General features: G+C 43.8%; 1 protein-coding gene across 4 annotated transcripts; it reads right to left on the bottom strand.

Moving 5' to 3' along the window:
- Positions 1-3,322: 3,322 nt before the first annotated feature.
- LOC137422891 (uncharacterized) lies at positions 3,323-20,974 on the bottom strand. Of its 4 annotated transcripts, XM_068109527.2 has the most exons (5): positions 20,857-20,913; positions 17,992-18,109; positions 15,000-15,084; positions 7,922-8,017; positions 3,323-7,450 (listed from the first exon to the last, which is right to left on the bottom strand). In XM_068109527.2, the coding sequence occupies exons 3-5, from the start codon at positions 15,016-15,018 to the stop codon at positions 6,105-6,107; spliced, it is 1,461 nt and encodes a 486-aa protein (XP_067965628.2). In that variant the 5' UTR covers positions 15,019-15,084; positions 17,992-18,109; positions 20,857-20,913; the 3' UTR covers positions 3,323-6,104. The 4 variants fall into 4 exon arrangements, with proteins under 4 accessions (XP_067965628.2, XP_067965627.2, XP_067965629.2 ...); XM_068109526.2 differs by lacking the exon at positions 17,992-18,109 and having other exon boundaries at positions 20,857-20,974; XM_068109528.2 differs by lacking the exons at positions 17,992-18,109; positions 20,857-20,913 and adding an exon at positions 20,794-20,820.
- Positions 20,975-21,074: the final 100 nt, after the last annotated feature.

The raw sequence follows: 21,074 nt of genomic DNA, 5'->3' as shown, positions 1-21,074 counted from the left end.
TGCTTTAATACATTCTGTATCACAATCATACAGCAAGATACGTTTCCATGATGTTGTGAGAACACTCGATGATGACATGAAGGAAGAGCACATCAGGAAAAAATATTGCAAACTGGTCCTGTTTGCTCACCAGTGAGGCAACACCAGAGCAAGCTGAAATATAAGAGCGACCTCATCTCTACATGGTGTGGGTGTGTTTTGTGGGTTAACTGTGAATTGTGTGGGTTAACTACATGACAGCGTTTCATGTCATTTATGTGACTGACTCACTGTTGATGTGTTGCTGACCCATGTCAGTGTAGAATAAACTCTGGTTATCATTATATCTGCGTGGTTTCTAACATCTCGGTAATAGAAACATACACATCTTAGTTACAATATAATGACTGAATTAAGTAACATCATATAACATGACAACAAATCAGATCTTTAGATTGAGGAATATTATAGAACAAGCCAAAGAATGGCAAACGACGATGTACCTCAATTTTATAGATTTCTAGAAAGCTTTCGACTCCTTGCCCAGAGAAAGTCTGGGTCATAATGAAGAAATACAGCATACCTGGAAAATTAGTGAACCTTGTAAAAGCCCTTTACCAAGACTTTCAATGTGCGGTCGTCGACCAAGGTGAAACAACAGAATGGTTCAAGGTGAAGACAGGAGTTAAACAGGGGTGTAACATGTCAGGATTCTTATTCCTACTAGTGGGTGATTGGGTCATGAGAAGAACGATAAAGAACACCGAGCGGTAATTTTGGGCACTTTTTTTTCAAACAAGCTCTAAACCATTGGATTCCCCAGGAAAAATGCGTCTAGAACCAACTTCAAACTTAATGAACACCATTTCCTTAAAGAACGTGATTCTGAGCCCGAATATCAGTTCAAATATTAGTATTCTATATTAATTAAATAGTCGGCGGTCCTAAAATTCGCTCCAGCTGCATCATCAGTGCGCCACGCCTTTGCTTTGACAGGCTTACGATCGGCTTCCCAATATGGCCGCCAGACTATTTCCGGTGGCTTCACGGCGGCTAATGCTGCGAGGTGGCCAATTGGCTCTCCATATTATATACCTCCGTGGAGCTGGGAGGACTCAGTCGTGATAGAGTGGGCCTGAGTGAGTATATCAAGACAAGAACAAGATCTAGAAGGAGGTATGTACGGTGCGATTCATATAATATATTGTTTAGTTATCGTCGATGAGGAATTTGGGGGCCCAAATAACTGCAGCGCCATCCGAGCTGCGGCGTCGGGACGATACATTCATTGTACGGTCACATCACGCACTTACGGGCACGCCCATGGGCCCATGGGCACGCCCATGCATGCATGGGCGAAGACATTTTTTTTTTTTTTTTTGGCAAGGAACGGGCACCCACGGGCACGGGCACGTCCTATATATATAGTACGGGCATGCCCTAGTCTATCTATAATTCCAGTAATCTCTGTGTGTCTGTGTGTGTGTCTGTGTGTTTGTCTGTGACCGCTGTTTCTCGACAACCACGGGTCCGATATACTTGAAACTTGCCAGGTATATTGCTGGGGACCCGAGGATGTGCCTTTTCAAGGTTTCATATTAATCGGACAAGTAGTTACCGAGCTATGGCGATTTCTTTACCAAACTCCGCAAGCCGTTCGCTTTGGACCAAACCATTGCATGTAAATAGAGGGGGGGGGATTGTCACCGTACTCGCAAGCCGTTCGCTTTGGACCAAACCATTTCATGTAAATAGAGGGGGGGGATTGTCACCGTACTCGCAAGCCGTTCGCTTTGGACCAAACCATTTCATGTAAATAGAGGGGGGGGATTGTCACCGTACTCGCAGGCCGTTCGCTTTGGACCAAACCATTTCATGTAAATAGAGGGGGGGGATATAATTTTAGATATATATATAGTACGGGCATGCCCTAGTCTCCTAAATTGCGACTCAACGTTTTATTACAGTGTATAAATGTGGTTGATGTACAATACTCCATCCAGTAGCACTAAACTTCCGGATTTTTTTTTTATGATCGTTAAAATCATTATTTTATTACCTCCGCCACCGAAGGTGGATGGAGGTTATGTTTTCACCCCTGTCTGTATGTATGTCTCTTTGTTACTTGCCGGAATATGTTGATCGGTTGGTTTGTCTGTTTGCCTGTTCGCAGTACTACGTCTACACCGTTGCACGTAGAATCGCCAAACTTTACACACATATTTGTCTTGCCCTGGAATATACTGTGCCCAATTTTTAACTCTATCGGCCCAAGGCCGCCATTATGACGTCATAATTTGATAATTCGACAAGTACAAAACTTTATCCAATCAAGATGCAATTTCTTGAGCGACATGACGGCATAAACTGGTGGAGAAAAAAAATAATGATGACGTCATCGGTCACGTGGTTCGGCCGCCATCTTGGAAAAACGGAAAAACTTTGCACCTCTATATCTCCGAAAGTGCTGAATAGAAAAAATTGAGACATGGCTCATTGTAAAGAACTCTCCATGTTGAATAAAATGTTAATGATGATGTCATAGGTGCCTCCATTATGACGTCATAATTTGAAAAGTACAAAACTTCATCCAATCAAGATGAAATTTCTTGAGCATCATCGAGGAATAAATTAGTTTAGAAAACAAATAATGATGACGTCATCGGTCACGTGGTTCAGCCGCCATATTTGTCCAAAATGGCCAATAAAAAAGTACATTCCGTCAAGTCCCCGATTTTTCATCTGTCTGTCTGTCTGTCTGTGAACAAGATATCTCAAAAAGTTGTGGACAGATTCCGTCGAAATTTGGCAGACATGTAGCGTCTGTTACACGGACGAAATTATTACATTTTGGTGAAAATCCGGATTCGGATCCAGCTAGTAGAATTTTTAAAGTGATTCTTCACCATTGGGTGATAGGGCCAAAAACGATACATAGCAGGATGTCTCAAAAAATTATGGACGGACTTGGACGAAACTTGATGGTCAGGTTGGGTGTCTGACAAGGATAATTTCAAGAATTTGATAATTCAATTTCAAGAGGTGAAGAGACCAAGTTTCTCAGCATACATGCCGATTCTAAACTTTCCTGGAAATATCATATTCAGAAGATTGCAAATAAAGCGGCTAAGAATCTTGGTATAGTCTCCGGTTGTCACGTGCAAAACTGGACAACGTGCAAATTGAATTATTTGCTCCCAAATATAATAATACTCAAATGTTTTTTTTGCTGACTTGTACTTCCATATCTTTCATGCTGTAGATTAGTTCTGGGGAAATACATTTCAATCAAATGTAAAGAGCACTCCCTCACCACCTCCCCTTCCCCCAGCGACTCTTGCGGTTCTCTTTGTGTGGTTTATTGGCACCAAAAAGGAGACATCGATAAATAAATTCTGCGAAGCCAATGAGACAACAATGACTGAATGCACTGGTATGACAACAATGTCAATATAAGAGCACAGGTAAATATGTCACAAAAGTGCAATATGCCCAGGTTATACATCGGAGAGGAACAGTAAACGAAACTTTTTAAAAGAGTAAACTTTTTTGAAATACCGACTGCTTTCCTGGAAGTTCTAGCAGTGTCAATGTGTTTTATACCTCTCCCACCCACCCCCCTCCCCCCCACGCCTCCTCCCCCCAAGTCCTCTCCCTCGCACAGATCTCCTGATGTCTCTGTTCTCTACTGTTGTACTTGTGTGTTTCCCCCTCTCTCCCCATCTTGTCTCCCGCTCCCTTTATTGTATGTCTTGTGTGTCCGTTTTTTTTTTTTTGTGATTAATGTTAGCTCTTACACGAGCCTCGATATTGTATCCAAAAAAAACCAAAAAAAAAAACCATGAAGTCTTGTCACATTCATTGGTCCACCACATACATTGAGATATCCTCAGGAATTCACAGTCTGCTCCATATGTCAGTAACTCAAACCATCACAATATAATGAATGGATTATAGTAAATAATCATCATTTTAACCACAGATGACCAGGAATCCTACACTGTGTGCAGATACTCATTTCATGTAACATCCACCCCCACCAGCATAGTCAGATGGCTAGACACAACCGGTTATGGTTACAGTACAGGTTGATCTAGTGGCATCCTTAGAGTCGAGCAATATGGTTCAGTATCAACGAAAGTAATCAATCAAGTTCATACATGAGGATTAACACAACACAATATTCCCACCATATTAGATACAGTGATGAAACCAAGGAGACTAACTCGTATGCAACATGTCAGGATAATCTACTATAATAATTAAAATATTTATTTTCTACAACTTCACTCTAAAACGCATTTACTACAACACTGTGCATTTTACACAGTGGGTCTGCATTCCGCGTTGTACAGAAATGCTTATAATCATGCCAAATCAACAAATTACCATCGTGACACCTACATTGATTGTTTCCACAAGTTCTCCATGATGTTTTTATGGTAATTATACAAGGAATACTCACTCACATGAGAGTACAGCAAAATCGAGAAACACGACACGAATCCGCACAGATGACTGGCTTGCCAAACAAACAAAATGGCGTTCTCTTCATTGATGCAAAAGGGGCGGAGCTTTGATGACACATAACTCACACATGACTAACTTTGGTAATTCCTGGATGTGTACACTTCTAGTGTGAAAGCTAAGCCACATTTGATCAGAATATTGAGCACAAAACCTTCAGTGATATTATAGGAATCGACTGTCAGCCCTTATACAGAAAACCCAATTCTTAAGTTTTTCAATGTCAGCCTAAGACCCTTGGCGCCCATTTGAAATGGCACCACATGTCACTTTTGTTTAGACATTTGTGCAGAAATGTAATTTTTGGTATATGACATCCTCCAGTGAACCTCTTTCAGAATATCAAACTTTAAAATGTGATGAGGTCAGCCTAATGAGCTTAAGAATGCCTCTAATCAGCACTAATTATGATTATTACACTTTTAAACGCCAGATTGAAACAAGTCACTAATCGAACGCAAGTGAATAACGATACAGAAGATATCACTTAAGAATGCATACAGGTCAGCATAAGTATCTTAATAATCAATCTTAAGAATCCCTTCGCCTCCCTATTTCAATGTGGTTGATACTTCTTTCATTGTCAGGAGAACAAGGCTGGAAGTCGACCATTCGTGATTTTCGGCAATACGGAGTGGGAACGGTCTCTGGGACATCCATCTTCCGCTTCTTTCTTTTGTTTCCACAGGAGGAAGTTGGCGGTCTTGACCGTTCGAAATCAACAAGTGGTTGCGACGTGTCCACAGCTTGATACAGAATTCCCATCGTATCATGAAGAGTGTTAGCACCTGAAAAGGTGCAGCAGATCTCGTCATCTATCTATAATTCCAGCAATCTCTGTGTGTCTGTCTGTGTGTCTGTGACCGCTGTTTCTCGACAACCACGGGTCCGATATACTTGAAACTTGCCAGGTATATTGCTGGGGACCCGAGGATGTGCCTTTTCAAGGTTTGTAATTAATCGGACAAGTACCTACCGAGCTATGTCCAAAAAACGCTTCAACCAATCAGAGAGCAGCGAGCTATCACGTGTGCCGAACCGTTAATGCAATGCAAGCGTTAATGCGTTAATGCAAGGCTTTTCTTTTTTTCCCTCTTCTCTTTCTACTTTTCCTTGCGATTAAATTGCAAACAGCCAAAATACGTTGGCGCTAATTGAATAATTGGCCATTAACACTAAAATAATCGTAACTGCGATATGCCAACTTCCGGACAGTGCAGCCTTCCATGTTGTTGTTGTTTGCAGCAGCTGTTTGCAGCAAGGCAAGGCTTTTCTTTTTTTCCCTCTTCTCTTTCTACTTTGCCTTGCGATTAAATTGCAAACAGCCAAAATACGTTGGCGCTAATTGAATAATTGGGCATTATGTTTTACAACTAATAAAAACGAATTTGCGATTCATTCGCTTTCCTGCGCGTTTGTGTACGCGATGGCGATTTCTTTACCAAACTCCGGAAGCCGTTCGCTTTGGACCGAACCATTGCATGTAAATAGAGGGGGGGGATTGTCACCACTCGCAAGCCGTTCGCTTTGGACCAAACCATTTCATGTAAATAGGGGGGGGGATATAATTTTAGATATATATATAGTACGGGCATGCCCTAGTAATTATCAAATGCCAGACCCATAGGTGCATTTTGCCACGTACCCTCCGGAGATGCCTGATCCCTTTCTTGCTGAACTAGTGCTATTTTTGCCTCTAATTCCTCTGCACATTTATAGTTAATCGAATGACCTAGTCGGTTGAGCATAGTGACCAGTTTTCTACTACCTGTCATTGACTTCACTCCAATCCCCATGGCAATATGCTTTCTTGGCCGAATCGCACCATTGGTGGTCATGAACAGGGCGTCCTGGCTCGCAGAATCGGCTCGGTGCAACACTTCGTCACTGTGCTTAGCCAAATTCAGACCACCGAAGAGTATCCTGAAGAATGTTCTCACTAACTCCGGTGGCGATGCGTCCCCCTTGTCGAGACCGATTGACGAGGCTTGATCATTTGAAGTGGGAACTGGCTTCACTTCCTTCAGATGCTTTCTCAGTACGAGGGCTGTCTTTGTGATGGCACTTTCAGCGGAATCCCTATAGTCAAACGTCACCCTTACTGATTCATCTATCAACTGGCTATTGCAGACAATTACTCCTCGCTTCTTCGCTTTGGGTGAAAGCAACTCGAGTCGGTCACTGAATTTACTCAGAAGTAACTGACTGAGATATTGGCTGGTTGTGACGGGCATTTCGTCAGCCTCCGCACAAAGTTCTGCATATCTCGAGTAAATTGATGTTAGTAACTCTGACCGGTTACCCTCAATGATGTTAGTTTCCACGTAAGTATATGTTTCCTGGAGAGCAATTTTTGTGCATTTTGGAACCCGAGTTATGTTGATTCTGTCTGCTTTCTTTAGGTATTTACTCTTACATGAATGGTGATACTTTGCCTCATTTGCAACTAAATCTACATCTATCTTTTTCAAAAATTCATGATCCTGAATAGCCAGCGCTGCCCGACGAATGTTCTCTGCTGCTTCCAGAGTTTTACAGGAACCAAGCATTTCCACTTTGCTATTTTTCCCTTTCTGAATTTTCTTTTTGCCACAAAAAATACAATCTTGCGGAAAAATAAAGGATGCACTCGAAGTGGCGCTTCGGGATTTTCTGAGCATCTTTGATGGAGGGATTGATAATGAAGTTGCTACTTCTGAGGAAATTGCAGTGAAGTTTTTGTGACACTGCACGTGATACGCTGCATCATCTGGTTCCTCGGGCATCGACTTGATAATAGTGTAATACTTCGAAGACTCAAACCTTGCTTTAGTTTTTCTGGCTGCAGCCGCTGTCTTTATCGCTTGCCAAATATGATCTTTCATCGGTTGTAGCGCTCCCGTACCTCCTGTGTGGATGATGCATCTCATTGGCTGAGCAGAGTGAGGGCTGGATGGATGTGAAACTGAAAATAAAATAACATGTACATTAATCATTTAGCTTTTCTGTCGCTTACTGCATTTTTTTTTTTTTTTTTTTTTTTTTTGTATACTGAATCGAGGCTCGTGAAAGAGCTAACATTTATTTCACAAACAAATCAACCAGACAAACAAAATATACAAAAGAGGGAGCGGAAGCCAAGATGGGGAGAGAAGGGGAAGCACACAACCACAACATTTGAGAGCAGGGAGAAGTGTGGGAGGGAGAGGGCTTGGGGGCAGGAGGCGTGGGAAGGGGAGGGGGGGGGGGGAGAGGTATAAAACACATGGGGACCGAAATTAGCGGGGGGCTAATAATATATAATTAATAAGATGCTTGTGGGCTTTGTTACTTGCTGAATTGGAGCGGATTTGTTGATCAGGAGCTTTGAATGATGATGGCAGATGAGTTAGAAGCGAAAAAAATTATCGATCACTGAAGGTGCTGAATTTCTCACCGGTTCCATCTTTTTCCACGCCGAGTAACTGGGGTGTCGGATCTTGCCCAGTCGGACATTGAAGCTCTTCAGCATGTGGTAAAATCAACTGCTTGCCTGAAAGTAAATACAAGTAACAGATTTCAATATACCAACCAATCAATCAGATTTGTGCTCAATCCAAGGGACAGGTCAATCTCATAGCCATCGTACCTCTGATCCCAAATGCCTGCCATTGATGTTGGAAAACAAAATATGGGTGATATTACAAGTCATTTTTTGCCATTTTCACCAAATAATCACTGCATCATGTTCATCATTGCGCTTGCTATCGACGTCTCGGCAAATATTTGAGCAAATCACGGCAAGCGGGTGAAAATTATTTGCAAAGATATCCATTGTAAAGATATCCATCTATGTAAAGATGTGTGTAAATCGATGTAAATGTAATTATATGTAAAGGTATGTAAGTTTACCTCTATGTAAATCTATGTAAATGTATCCATTGCATGCAAATGTATGTTAAATTTAGATGTAAACTGTACGTAAAGTGTATGTGTGCATGGGTGTAAATATGTACAGGTATGTATGTAAATATGTATGTTAATATGTGCATGTAAGTATGTAGATTGTATGTATGTAAATATGTATGTGTGCACATAAATATGTACATGTATGGATGTAAATATGTACATGTATGTATGTTAATATGTAAATGTATGGATGTAAATTGTATGTATGTAAATATGTATGTGTGCACATAAATATGTACATGTATGGATGTAAATTGTATGTATATATGCATGTAAATATGTACATGTATAGATGTATGCAAATATGTACCAGTATGTGTGTATGTAAATATGTACATGTATGGATGTATGTAAATATGTATGTGTGCATGCAAATATGTACATGTATGGATGTACATTTATGTATGTAGGTAAATATGTACATTTATTGATGTATGTATGTATGTAAATATGTGTGTATGTAAATATGTATGTGTATGTAAATATTGTTATGTTTGTAGGGGATAGACAATGATTACCTTAGAGCCAGGTAGAGTGTATAGATTACCATGCTCTGTATGTCACGTGAAGAAGAAGAAACCCCATGTAATAAGTAGGAAATTCATTTAGACCGGATGTTGTGTATGCTTGTATCTTCGTCCCCATTAGAGGGGTGGGGTTTGTTAATTAGCTTTTTAAATTCGTTAATTAGGGATTGTGGGTTAATGAATCCCCTGTCTGTAATGGCCTCTGTTATTTTTTTCTCTGTTCCTTATGACGCGCAGCACACAAAAATATACTTGGCAAAAAAAGAAACGCAAGTTGATAAGACGCATCTTTTTTAATGTGCATCGTTGTGCACAAATTAATCAATGACAAAGATTTGTAATACCATTTTAAGCACCTGTATTTTCAACCACATTTCTTGAGCGTCATGCCTCACTGAACCACCACAATGGGGGTTGAATGGATTTTCCAACAATCACTTACTGTGGCTTCCAAGGCTAAGTTGCATAAGAATGTTGATGTTCCTGTGGTAGTCTATGGTCCATGGAGGCTTGAACCGAATTCACTCAGCAGACGACAATGCCACAAGTTGTTAGGGTAGGGTTAGGGTAGGGTAAGGGTTAGGGTTAGGGTTTGACATAAAAACTTGCGTTTCTTTTTTTGCCAAGTATAGTTAGAAATCGCCCATTGAACACACAAAATAAAAACCAACCAGAAACAGGACTTTGAGCACTGCCGCGGATAACATCGATCTGGTGAGCAGACAGGCACAAAAGGTCAGTGAGGCCACACCTCGAAGAGCAGTGATGGGTCCAGGATTTGATTGGCGCAAGGACTGGTAAGATGGAACTCGCTGATAGGAGCGGACACGGAGACGTGGTGCGATGATGTCAGACTGTCAGAGTCTCGAGTACAAAACAATTAGAACGGCGGACCTTTTCTCTCTCGGGTTCTGGATCTGGTGGTGAACGGTCATGTCCCAACATCGCTCTTCTTCTTTGTTTATCGAATCCTGGCTTTTGACAACGAACGGTCGAGGCACTGGACTTCCTCGCATTGTCTGGCTGTGGTGTTGGTGTTGGTGAACAAGACCGTGAGAAGCACGGCTGGAAGAGCGAGCTACGCGCTAAGGCCGACTGCGCGCCAACTAGCGCGTTTTCGCCTGCAGGGACGTAGAGGTTTTTTTTGTTTTTTTTGCATACAAAATCGAGGCTCGTGTAAGAGCTAACATCAATGACAAAAAAACACCAAACGGACACATAAGGCATAATAAAGGGAGCGGGAGACAAGATAGGGAGAGAGGGCTAAGCACACAAGTATAACAGAGCAGGGACATCGGGAGATCTGTAGGAGGGAGAGGGCTTTGGGGGGAGGCGTGGGAAGGGGGGTCGGGGGTGGGAGAGGTAAAAAAACACTTGGACAAATCCAGGGCTTCCAGGAAAGAAGTCGGTATTTCAGAAAAGTGGATCTGGGGTGAATTAACGGGGGTAGAAAAGATCAAGCTTTTGGATGGGGGAAGATAAGAGATGGTGGTGAACAGCTGTTTTAAAGACCTGGAGGGAGGAGTGGAATTGAAGAGAGTGAGGGAGTTTGTTCCAGAGGCGGGAGAATAGAGGAATGAAGGAGTGAAGGTGAGCAGAGAGCCTAGATTTTGGCAGTTTCACCAGAAGAGGGTTGCTGGCAGATCTTGTGAGACCTGTAGGAGTATTTGGGGGACAGAGCACAGAAAGGGCTGGGGGGCAAGGCCAGAGAGGAGTCGGTAGAAGACAGAAAGACCACCAACCTGCCTGCGGTGAGTGAGTGAAAGGCCCTCAGAGTTAGCTTCATCGCAGGAGATTCCAATTATTCTGAAAGCGTTGGTTTCAACAGCGTGAAGCCAAGCTAGGTGTGAGGCATGAGCAGCAGCCCAGAGGGGAGTGCAGTATTCCATTGAGCTGCAGATGAAAGCCTTGTAAGTGGGAGGAGCTCAGGTGTGCCAAGGAAGGACTTCACACGACAGAGGATGCCCAGTCAGCGACTGGTTTTGGAGGCCAGCTTGGAAATGTGGCTTTCCCAGGAAAGATCATGGCAGATAGTGAGACCCAAAAGCTTGAGTGACAGAACTTTGGAGAGGATTGCTGAGAAAGTAGATGGGAGGGTTGTCCAGTCGGTCTTTCGGAGAGACAGAGTAAGAATGTGAGATTTGTCAGGATTGAAAGACATGTTCGACTTTATTTGACCAGTCTGTGATTTTGTCCAGGTCTGCAGAGAGTGAGGATGCTGCAGACTGCTGATCTGAGGGATGAGATATGGTGCGGCAGAGAGTGGAGCAAAGAGATAGAGAGGATTTTCCAGAGAGTCAGAGAGATCATTGATTGAGACCAGAAAAATTGCAGGGCCCAGAACACTGCTTTGGGGAACTCCAGCCTGAACAGGAAGGGGAGATGAGAGAAATCCATTCAGGGCCACACGTTGACTACGACGAGAGAGGAATTCCGCATGCCATGCATGGATATTTCCATGGATACCATAGGAGGAGAGTTTGGTGAGCAGAGCGAGGTGCCCAACCGTATCAAAGGCACGTGATATGTCAAGGGAGACAGCTCTAATTTCCTGTTGAACATTGAGGACCTCCATCTATTGTTGAGACAGCAGAAGCAGCATGTCCAGAGTAGAGTGACCTGGTCTGAATCCAAATTTATGATCAGAGATCAAGCCTTTGGAGAAGAGGAAGGATTTGATATCCGAAGCAATGATGGAATCCATGACTTTGCTGATAATTGGGAGCAGGCTGATTGGTCTGTCGTTGCAAGGATCTGTTTTTGCACATTTTTTGTGTAAAGCGGTAATGTTGGCCGATTTCCTGGCTGATTTCCAAGCTGATGGCAGATGATCTTCAGCAAAAGAGAGGGTGAAGAGAATAGAGATAGGGTGTGAAAGAGCGGCAGAGCAGGATTTTAGGACCCGTGGGCTGATGCCATCTGGTCCAGTTGCAGAATCAGAGTCGAGGATTGACAGAAACTTCTACAACTTGTAAGGGCCTGATGTGGTGACCGCCCGGGCATGCGGCCTGGCAGCCTCTCCCTGAGACTGGGGCAGCCAGCATGTCATGACCTGCCATGCTGTGCTGGTCTAAGGACGCGGGTCGAACCGCATGGACAGGTATGATTATAGCCCACCGGACAACCATTGGGGCATCTGTGGAATGTGATGGTGTGAGAATGATCTTCCACAGATGTTCCATTGTGATTTGTGGACTTTCGGCTTGGGAAGAGAGCCATGGGATTGAGTAATCAGGAATTTGGAACAAGCCGAGCAAATGGGGCCATGCTCGGCTGGCAGGTGTATGGAGAAGCACCCTTCTTTGGTGAAGATAGTAGAATGTGAAAAATAATTGGCACGGGTAATCTGAGGTTTAGATGTAAATTTAAGGGTGAATTTTGTGAGGCCATGGTAGACACTACACAGTGGCACCATTATTGATCCAGGTGTGTTAGACCAAAGGGTTGGAGGCAGGGATAAAATTGATAGGTTAGCAGGACACAGCCTTCAACTGGCTACGGGGGCAATGGCGCCGATATGTGGGACACAGAGTTGTGGGGATGTAGTTGTGTAGTCGGAAGGTCAATGTGGTGCTGTGGGTGGCCGAGGTGTGTGGACAATGTCTTCTGGGATTGAGTCTCCTGGTGGAGCATGGCTGTCTGCTAGACTCTGGGCATAGTCAAGTGTTGGTGAGCACTGGGGGCTGCATGTGAGTGAACTGGTGGATGTGAGTGGTGCAAGGGACATGATGGGGATGCCACGCACTGCGACTGTGCCCCCCCCCCCCCCAGGTCCGAGGCCTTGGGAATGGTGGAGTTGGCAGCAGGTGCTCAACACATTGGCCAGTTGGGGCTAGTGGAGCTGTGTTCCTCGCAGGGGCCTGAAGGATGAATGGTGGGTCGCCCCCTTATGGGCACTCATGGGCGGCGTTGGAGTTTCGGCTGCTCAGCTTATCCCGATGGCCCTTAAACGGTAGAAGGACGGAGCTGTCATAGCCAAGTTTAGTAGGGCAGTAAAGGTCACCGGAAGAGGCGGATCCACATACTTTCCAGGATAAAAGGAGAAATTTAGTGAAATTTGATAGGCCCCATGGGACAAATTTAGGAATTCGGTTGGGTGGATGGCACACTTGGACCTGACCAACCTGCAACTACCTGCACATCAAGGTACGGTAAGGCCTTGATGTTTACTGTCCCAGGCTTCGGTACTTGCTTGTTTAAATTGAGACATGAGTAATTCGGATTTGGGGGTGGGTGAGAGGGATGGCATGGCCGGTGGGGGGATTGGTATGTGTGCCACAGAGAGGCTTGTGGGTGGCGTTTGTTCATGTGTGGAGGTTTTTTGTTTTTGTGTGGTTGTGAGGATGGAAATTAAATGGTGATTACTGTGTTTGGAAATTTGGAATGTGAATGGGGATTTCGCATGAAAGCAGGCCATGGCAGCATCTTTTTGTGACATCTTTTTATGGAAATGTGTGGTTGGGAGTTGAATGGCAGCAGGGGAGGAGGTGTTGTTGTGGATTTTGTGGGTGGGGAAGGTGTGTGTGTCCGCAGGTACGGATCCAGCTCTGGAGGAGCGGTGACTGCAGCCCCGTCTGTGGTGGTTGTCCCTGGCAGCCAGTGGTGTCTGGAAATTGGGAGCCCATCGGTGGTGGGGTCTGTTGGGCGCCCTGCGGTGTGGAGACCCTTGGCGACCCATGAGGCTGTGTGAAAGCCTGAGGCAACATAGCCTGGTGTGGAGACTTCCCCGGCAGGACGACAGCAAAGGAGCTGTTTGGCTGCCACGGGGCCGAGAGTTAAGAGTGGGGGGAAGGGGGGCGGGGGTGAAGAAGTCGCAAGTGGGGGCGACTTGTTTTTGGACTGCTCGCAGCACAGCCTGAAGCGCCCCCACCATCTTGCTTGTACGGTACCTCCCGCTGCCTAGTTGAGGATCACGCACATGTGTAGGGACATCTATGCCATGGTCCTGCAGGGGTTGAAATATGTGCTTTGATGATTACTGAAATGTGTGTGAATGGTTATGGGATTTGTGTGAGTGAATGGGAGAAAAAATCCGCTGAGCCATGTCACTCACCTGTAACACCTTTGCACATTTTCTTTGTTACCGGCATTTCTTTCATTAAACCTGTTTATTTGTACATTTTAATTCCGTGCCGTTCGAGTTCATTTATCCAGGTGTGAAGACGTCGGGTGGAGCAGTCCAGGTAAGTTCGTCATCCCCCTTTCCCTCGCGTGTAACGAAGGTCCGCCAGTGAATTGAACACCTTGGAGTGATAAGCTCGTTTGGTCATCTGTGTCACCCTGCGGTATTCACCAGAGGGTAGTCACACGACAATATGTACATGCATGGATGTAACTTGTATGCATGTAAATTGACATCCATGTAAATCTATATAAATGTATCTATTATATGTAAAGATATCCATTCTATTTGAAGACGTCACATCCATTGTAAAGATATTTATTGATATGCGGATCAGCTGATGCTTTCCACACTCAAGTAGGTTAATGACTCGATTTGTCATTATCACGTCACATTTTTCAAAATGTTTCTGCCATGAGGTTACTTATGCATTGGAAAATCTTCAACTGCAAAACAAAATAAATTTGCGGCATTAAATTTTCGCGATTAACCATTTGGGAACATTCGCGACGGGGTTATTTTCGTAGCAAAGTAAAGATTTTTATTCGAAAAAAAACAAAACAGCAGATTTCACACCAGAGAAAGATGAACGGCTGTGCACGGCAACTTTGTTTTGCTCCAGAGTTAGTCTGTGTACACGACATTTACACAACCAATGGACTTTGATTGATATTGAAAACGAAGTAGTTATTTTGACTTGCGGACATCAAAAGTGCGGCCAACAGTTTACAATGACTTTGATTGACACACAAAAGTACAGTTTTTCACAATATTATCACGACAGGAAATTTTGGTGAGGTTAGGTTACTCGCGAATGTCGCGAATATTTCCTGCACGCAAACATTTTATGTTTTACAATATCAGCACATCGATTCGATGACCACAATTACAATTAACAAATAGTAAGTAGTACTCACCTCTTTCTTCAGAATCCATGACTCAATCTTAGAGTCACTATTCAATGACCACATGTCGCAAATGTAGTAACCATTCCAATGTGGGCTGGTAAGACACCAGAAATGATAAAACTGGTGCAGGAAAGACAACTCCCTCCTCACAACACAACTATACAGTGCATTCAGAAAGTATTCAGACCCCTTCACTTTTTTCACATTTTGTTATGTTGCAGCCTTCTGCTGAAATCGTTTAAATTCATTTTTTCCCTCATCAATCTACACTCAATACCCCATAATGACAAAGAGAAAACAGGATTTTAGAACGTTTTGCAAATTTATTAAAAAGAAAAAACTGAAATATCACATTGACATAAGTATTCATACCCTTTGCTATGACACTTGAAATTTAGCTCAGGTGCCTCCCATTTCTCCTGATCATCTTTGAGATGTTTCTGCACCTTGATTTGAATCCACCTGTGGTAAATTCAATTGATTGGACATGATTTGGAAAGGCACACACCTGTCGATATAAGGTCTCACAGCTGGCAATGCATATCAGAGCAAAAACCAAGCCACGAGGTCGAAGGAACTGCCTGCAGAGCTCAGAGACAGGATTGTGTCGAGGCACAGATCTGGGGAAGCCTACAAAAAAATCTCTGCTGCATTGAAGGTTCCCAAGAGCACAGTGGCCTCCATAATTCTTAAATGGAAGAAGTTTGGAACAACCAGGACTCTTCCTAGAGCTGGCCGCCCGGCCAAACTGAGCAATCGGGGGAGAACGGCCTTGGTAAGAGAGGTGACCAAGAACCCGATGGTCACTCTGGCTGAGCTCCAGAGATCCTGTGTGGAGATGGGAGAAACTTCCAGAAGGACAACCATCTCTGCAACACTCCACCGATCTGGGCTTTATGGCAGAGTGGCCAGACGGAAGCCTCTCCTCAGTGAAAAACACATGAAAGCCGCTTGGAGTTTGCAAAAAAACACCTAAAGGACTCTCAGACTGAGAAACAAGATTCTGTGTCATTGTCATTGTGATGAATGTGATGACCTCTACAGCTTGGTGAAGTTTCGTGACGATCGCTTTACAATTGTGACCTGTAGACCGGTGACAAAAAACCGGCAGAATAACAAACGGAACCGACCAATATACTAGAAAAATCTTCGATTTTGCAAATAATAAATAACAGGCACCAAAAACTTAATAATTGGGTTTTCTGTATAAGGGATGATACAGTCGATCCGTCTAACATCACTGAAGCTTTTGTGCACAATATTCGAATAAAGTGTGGCCTGGCTCTCACTATTGCAGGTTGGTGTAATCAAAAATATTGTTATGAATCTGGGTAGAGGAATATCTAGAGCCAGGTAGATCTGAATAGGGAGGTACTCGACTGTCATGATAGGCAATCTATCTGTAACAAGTTCCATGTTTAGCCCAGATGTCGGTATAAGTCGTATCTGTCTCCCCGCCACGAGGGGGCGGGGCGTGCTAAATAGTGCAGGGATTATGGGTAAAATTCCTTCATTTGTCGTTCCCCCTGTCACCAAACCTGTGTCCCTTATGGAAACGCAATCATTTAAACACTTAGATAGGAACTTAGTGCACACATTAAATAATTCCCTCCCCTTACACTGACTGACCGGAAAGACAAGCAGGCAGCGGCTGCGTACAACACCGGCATGGGCGTCAGACATCGAGTGAGACAGGTTATCGCCACGCCCAGGAGGACTGTTGATTGGTCAATAGGAGGGACAGAGAACTGCCGCGTGATTGGGGGGGAAAAGAAGGACTTGTGGTTGGCCACGAGGATGGCATGACATGGAGGGCGGGAAGCACTCGGCCAATGGGAGGACACCAGCACGGTGAGAACGTTCTGGAAGACTAAGATACGAGGCTCTGGTTGGGGCAGGGAAAGAATTGACCTCACACGCCAGGTGACAAAAGGACTGGCTCGGCGACATTTTCTCTCTCTCTCCCCTCGTGCTTGAAGCCCGCTCTTTCTGCTCTTCGCGCTGGACCCCTTCGTGTTGGAGATCGCCCTTCGCTCTCTTTCTGCCTCTGCGCTGGACCCGTCGTGCTTCGCTCTCTTTTTGCCTGGGTTTATTCGCGCTCCTCCCTGCGTTCTTGACGGGTGGTCGTTGGTTCGTCATCTTTGTGGTGCTTGGAGCGGTGCTCGGTGCTTTCGGTGCTTGGAGCGGTGCTCGGCCCTTCACGGTGCTTTTGGTGCTGGGAGCGAGGCTCGGTGCTGTGAGCGGGCGGGACCTCGTGTGCGGTTGACGAGGAGCTTGGAGCGGGGCGGGTCGCTCGGGGCCTGGCGGAGCGCGCGAGCGAGGCAGACTGAGGGGGCCGCGTTGGACGACGGACACCCACGGCAGACAGATAAGCTCGCACCACATTCCACAAGTACACGGCGGACAGTTATTTTATTCATCTCATTCCTTTGTCCTGTATTTGAAGTGTGAGTGGGGACGTCCCGATTTAGAACGTTTATTTATCATCGCGGTTCCCTGTCCCGATCTTTATTTCAAATAAATCCTTGTATTATTTTCTCTTCCCTTCAAAATCTTGTGTTCGTTTAGAGTTCATTTCCTCCAGGTACGCGCTTCCGCTTCTTCCTCTTCATTCTTCCTCTTCATTCTTCCCCCCGTGCTCTTATAGACGAATCCGTATTTGATCGTTGCCTCCATTAAAGCCGTTCGGTCGTCCGCGAGCCCTGGTATTAACCGAAGGGATCGAGCGACAATATGATTTTAAATAGAAAAACGATTATGCACCACCTCTCACACAAATTTAAATAAAATGAGTGTATTGCAGAATAAAATCCTTCCAATCATCTCTAGAGAACCACCAATAACTCATGTGAATCAATTAATTCTTCTTCTTCTTTAAATTGCAACACATGGCTGTAAGTAACATCATTGGCCGAGGGCACGGCTGTTGCTGCTGATGCAGTGCCCTCTATAGGTTAGGGCAGGAATTTGTCATTTGTACAGGGTGCCGGCGATAGCTCACCTACTCTTCGCGAAAGACACAGTGGGATCTTTAACGTCCACACTAGAATGCTGGTAGGCAAGACACCCGTTTGACGTCCCTCTGAGGGACGTGCACACACAATGATGAATCACCCTGCCTGTGAAACACAGGATGAAAGTTTATAGCTGGGTCGGGATTCTAACCTAGGATAGATAGCTTAAAGTCAGTGTGCATGCCTCTAGGCCATCCTGTCTGTCCATGTAACTCAATCATTTAATCACCTAAATATTTTGAAATCATGTGACGTCACATCGTATCAGTCAAGTAATTTTTATGTATGGATGTATTAACAGACAAGCTCCTTGTAAATTTTTGATCTTTTTAATTTAATTATTGAGTTCATAAGTGTGACAGCACATTTACCTCCACCACCGAAGGTGAACAGAGGTTATGTTTTCACCCCTGTTCATCTGTCTGTGTCTGTTTGTTTGTTTGTTTGCTTGGCAAAAAAGAGTGTTGATCACTCCGGTTTGTGTGTCTGTGTTTTTGTCTGTCCGCTCACTTATACTTGCCTACAGGTCAAAATTTTAAACCGATCTTCACGAAACTTCACCAAATGGTAAAATTGGTGGTCTGACAGAACCGTATATATTTTTGAGATCAAAAGGTCAACATAGGCCAAAGGTCAACAACCATTTCAAATTTCTAAAATCCTCAATTTTCATCCGATTGACTTGAAATTTGAATATAATTTTCATATCAGTGAACTGAATTCAATCACCAACTATTTTTGAGATCAACATTGGCCAAAAGTCAACATAGGCCTAAGGTCAACATAGGCCAAATTTCTAAAATTGTCAATTTTCATCTGATTAACCTAAAATTTGAATACGATTTGCATATCAGGTCACTAAATTCAATGGCCAATTATTTTTGTGGTAAAAAGTATGCTCTACTGAGTGCTATTCTACTTTATTCTCTATTGCCAAGTGTCGCTCCATGAGTGATTTTTCATGTCTGTTGTCTCACTCTGTCTGTTTCTTTTTGTCTGTGTCTGCTTGTATGTCTGCCTGTTTGTCTGTTTGTGTCAGTCTGTTTGTGTCAGTCTGTTTGTGTCAGTCTGTTTGTGTCTGTTTGTATGTTTGTCTGTCTGTCTGTCTGTCTGTCTGTGAGCAGGAAATCTCAAAATGTTTTTCATAGATTCTGATGAAACTTGGTGGACAGTTTGGGTGTGTGCAAAGTCAAATTGATTAGATTTTTGTGAAGATCCAAATTCGGATCCGAGAATGAAGTGATTCTTCACCATTGACAGAAAGGGCCAAAAATGATATCTCAAAAAGTTATGGACGGATTCAGACAAAACTTGGTGGAATAGTTGGTTAGGTGACAAGAACCAGTCGATTTGATTTTGGTTAAGATCCGAAACCAGTGGGATACAAAACGTAAACTGTTCAGCCTGGCGAAGGTGTGTGCTCTACCAGGCGCTGTTGTATTTTTTTTATTCTTTCACATAATCAGCGTTTTTCTTTCTGGGTACTTTTCCCAATCATTGGCTTCAATTCATACAATTCAAAACAACATTAATTTCCTTCAACAAAAGCAACACAATACACAAAAGACATTTGAATGGCTGAAGGAAGCTGAATCCCAAAAAGGTTAATTTATAGCAGGAACGTCTTTCCACATATAGACATGGAGCCCAGACAATTTATCCACGTGAAAGATGGCAAAATGTTTGACCTGCATGGATCATGGGAACACCTCCGACGTCTAACGTACATTACTGCAGGGGCCGAAGTGCGGCTTTCGCCTTCATTAAACCCTGATTATGGGCCAGAAAAATGACATTCATTTTTGTGAAACCCGGCAAGAGTAGAATCGATCTCAAATCTCGTGTTGGGGTTCCCCAAATAATAAACAAAGAGAAAAAGACAAAAGTCATGGCTTCCTGCGTGTTTTTAGCAATTTTGCTGAATGGAATTAAAGGCCGCCAGTCAGCCATTTTTGTATGGATTCCAAAAGAAAATCTTCTGCATATGTATACTCTCATGTATTGCCTTTGTGCCAAGTTTGAATAAAATCGGTCCGTGCATGTCCAATAAATGGATGAGTAGACATTTAAGTCACAAAATGGCCGCCAGTCGGCCATCTTGGATCTGATCTCGAAAGAAAATGGCATGCACATGTAACCCATCATTCTTTATCTGTGTGACAAGTTTGAACAAAATCGGTCCATACATGTCCGAGAAATGGTTGTGGACGCACGGATGGACAGACGGAGGAGACCCAATCGATGAGCCCCCGTTTCGGACTTCGTCCGAAAACTCCTTCTTTAATAAATAGCACCGCAAAGCGGGCATAACCATAACCCCTCAGCCCATGCATGGTGGAAACCAATTTCAAGATGGCTGCCGTGGCGGCCATATTGAAAATCGCAGCACGCCCATTTTCGAAAAGAACCTTCCTCTACTCAACCCCAACACACACTGCAAAAATGGATTTAGTCGGACTAGCCGTTCTGCTTGAAATTGACGGAAACCAATTTCAAGATGGCTGCCGTGGCGGCCATATTGAAAATCGCAGCGCGCCCATTTTCGAAAGGAACCTTCCTCTACTCAACCCCAACACACACTGCAAACATGGATTTAATCAGACAAGCCATTCTCCTTGAAATTGATGGAAACCAAAAGTTGACGGACGCCTGGCCGACAATACCCCTTAGCCCAATTTGGCCTGAGGGGTGAAAACTAAGCTCACTTTAAACAATAAACTCCTTATTCAAAAAGTAAGCTCACTTTAAACAATAAACTCTTTATTCAAATGGTACAAATGTTACTTTACGTTCACAAATGAACACGAAGAACATCCTTCATCCCCGACAACCCAATAGCTCACCGACAATACCTTTAATTAATTTGTCCAAATCACGACAGTCAAAACCGGAAGCATTCTCGCGGCACAGCGGTTGTTGTTGTTTCTCGACTCCTTCCGGTAACAACGACACGGGAAGCGAGGCGGAAATACTTTGGCTTGTTGATGTTTTATTTACCTTCCGTTATTGAGGAGATGAAGAACCTGTTGCCATTAATAAAGACAAATTCCATCTCTGAAGGTAGAGGGAA

This window comes from Myxine glutinosa, chromosome 3, assembly GCF_964187855.1.
Source record: "Myxine glutinosa chromosome 3, kmMyxGlut1.1, whole genome shotgun sequence".
In the NCBI taxonomy this organism is placed as follows: Eukaryota; Metazoa; Chordata; class Myxini; order Myxiniformes; family Myxinidae; genus Myxine; species Myxine glutinosa.
Note: the sequence above shows the minus strand (reverse complement) of the source record. Positions and strands in the feature narration are given on the sequence as shown.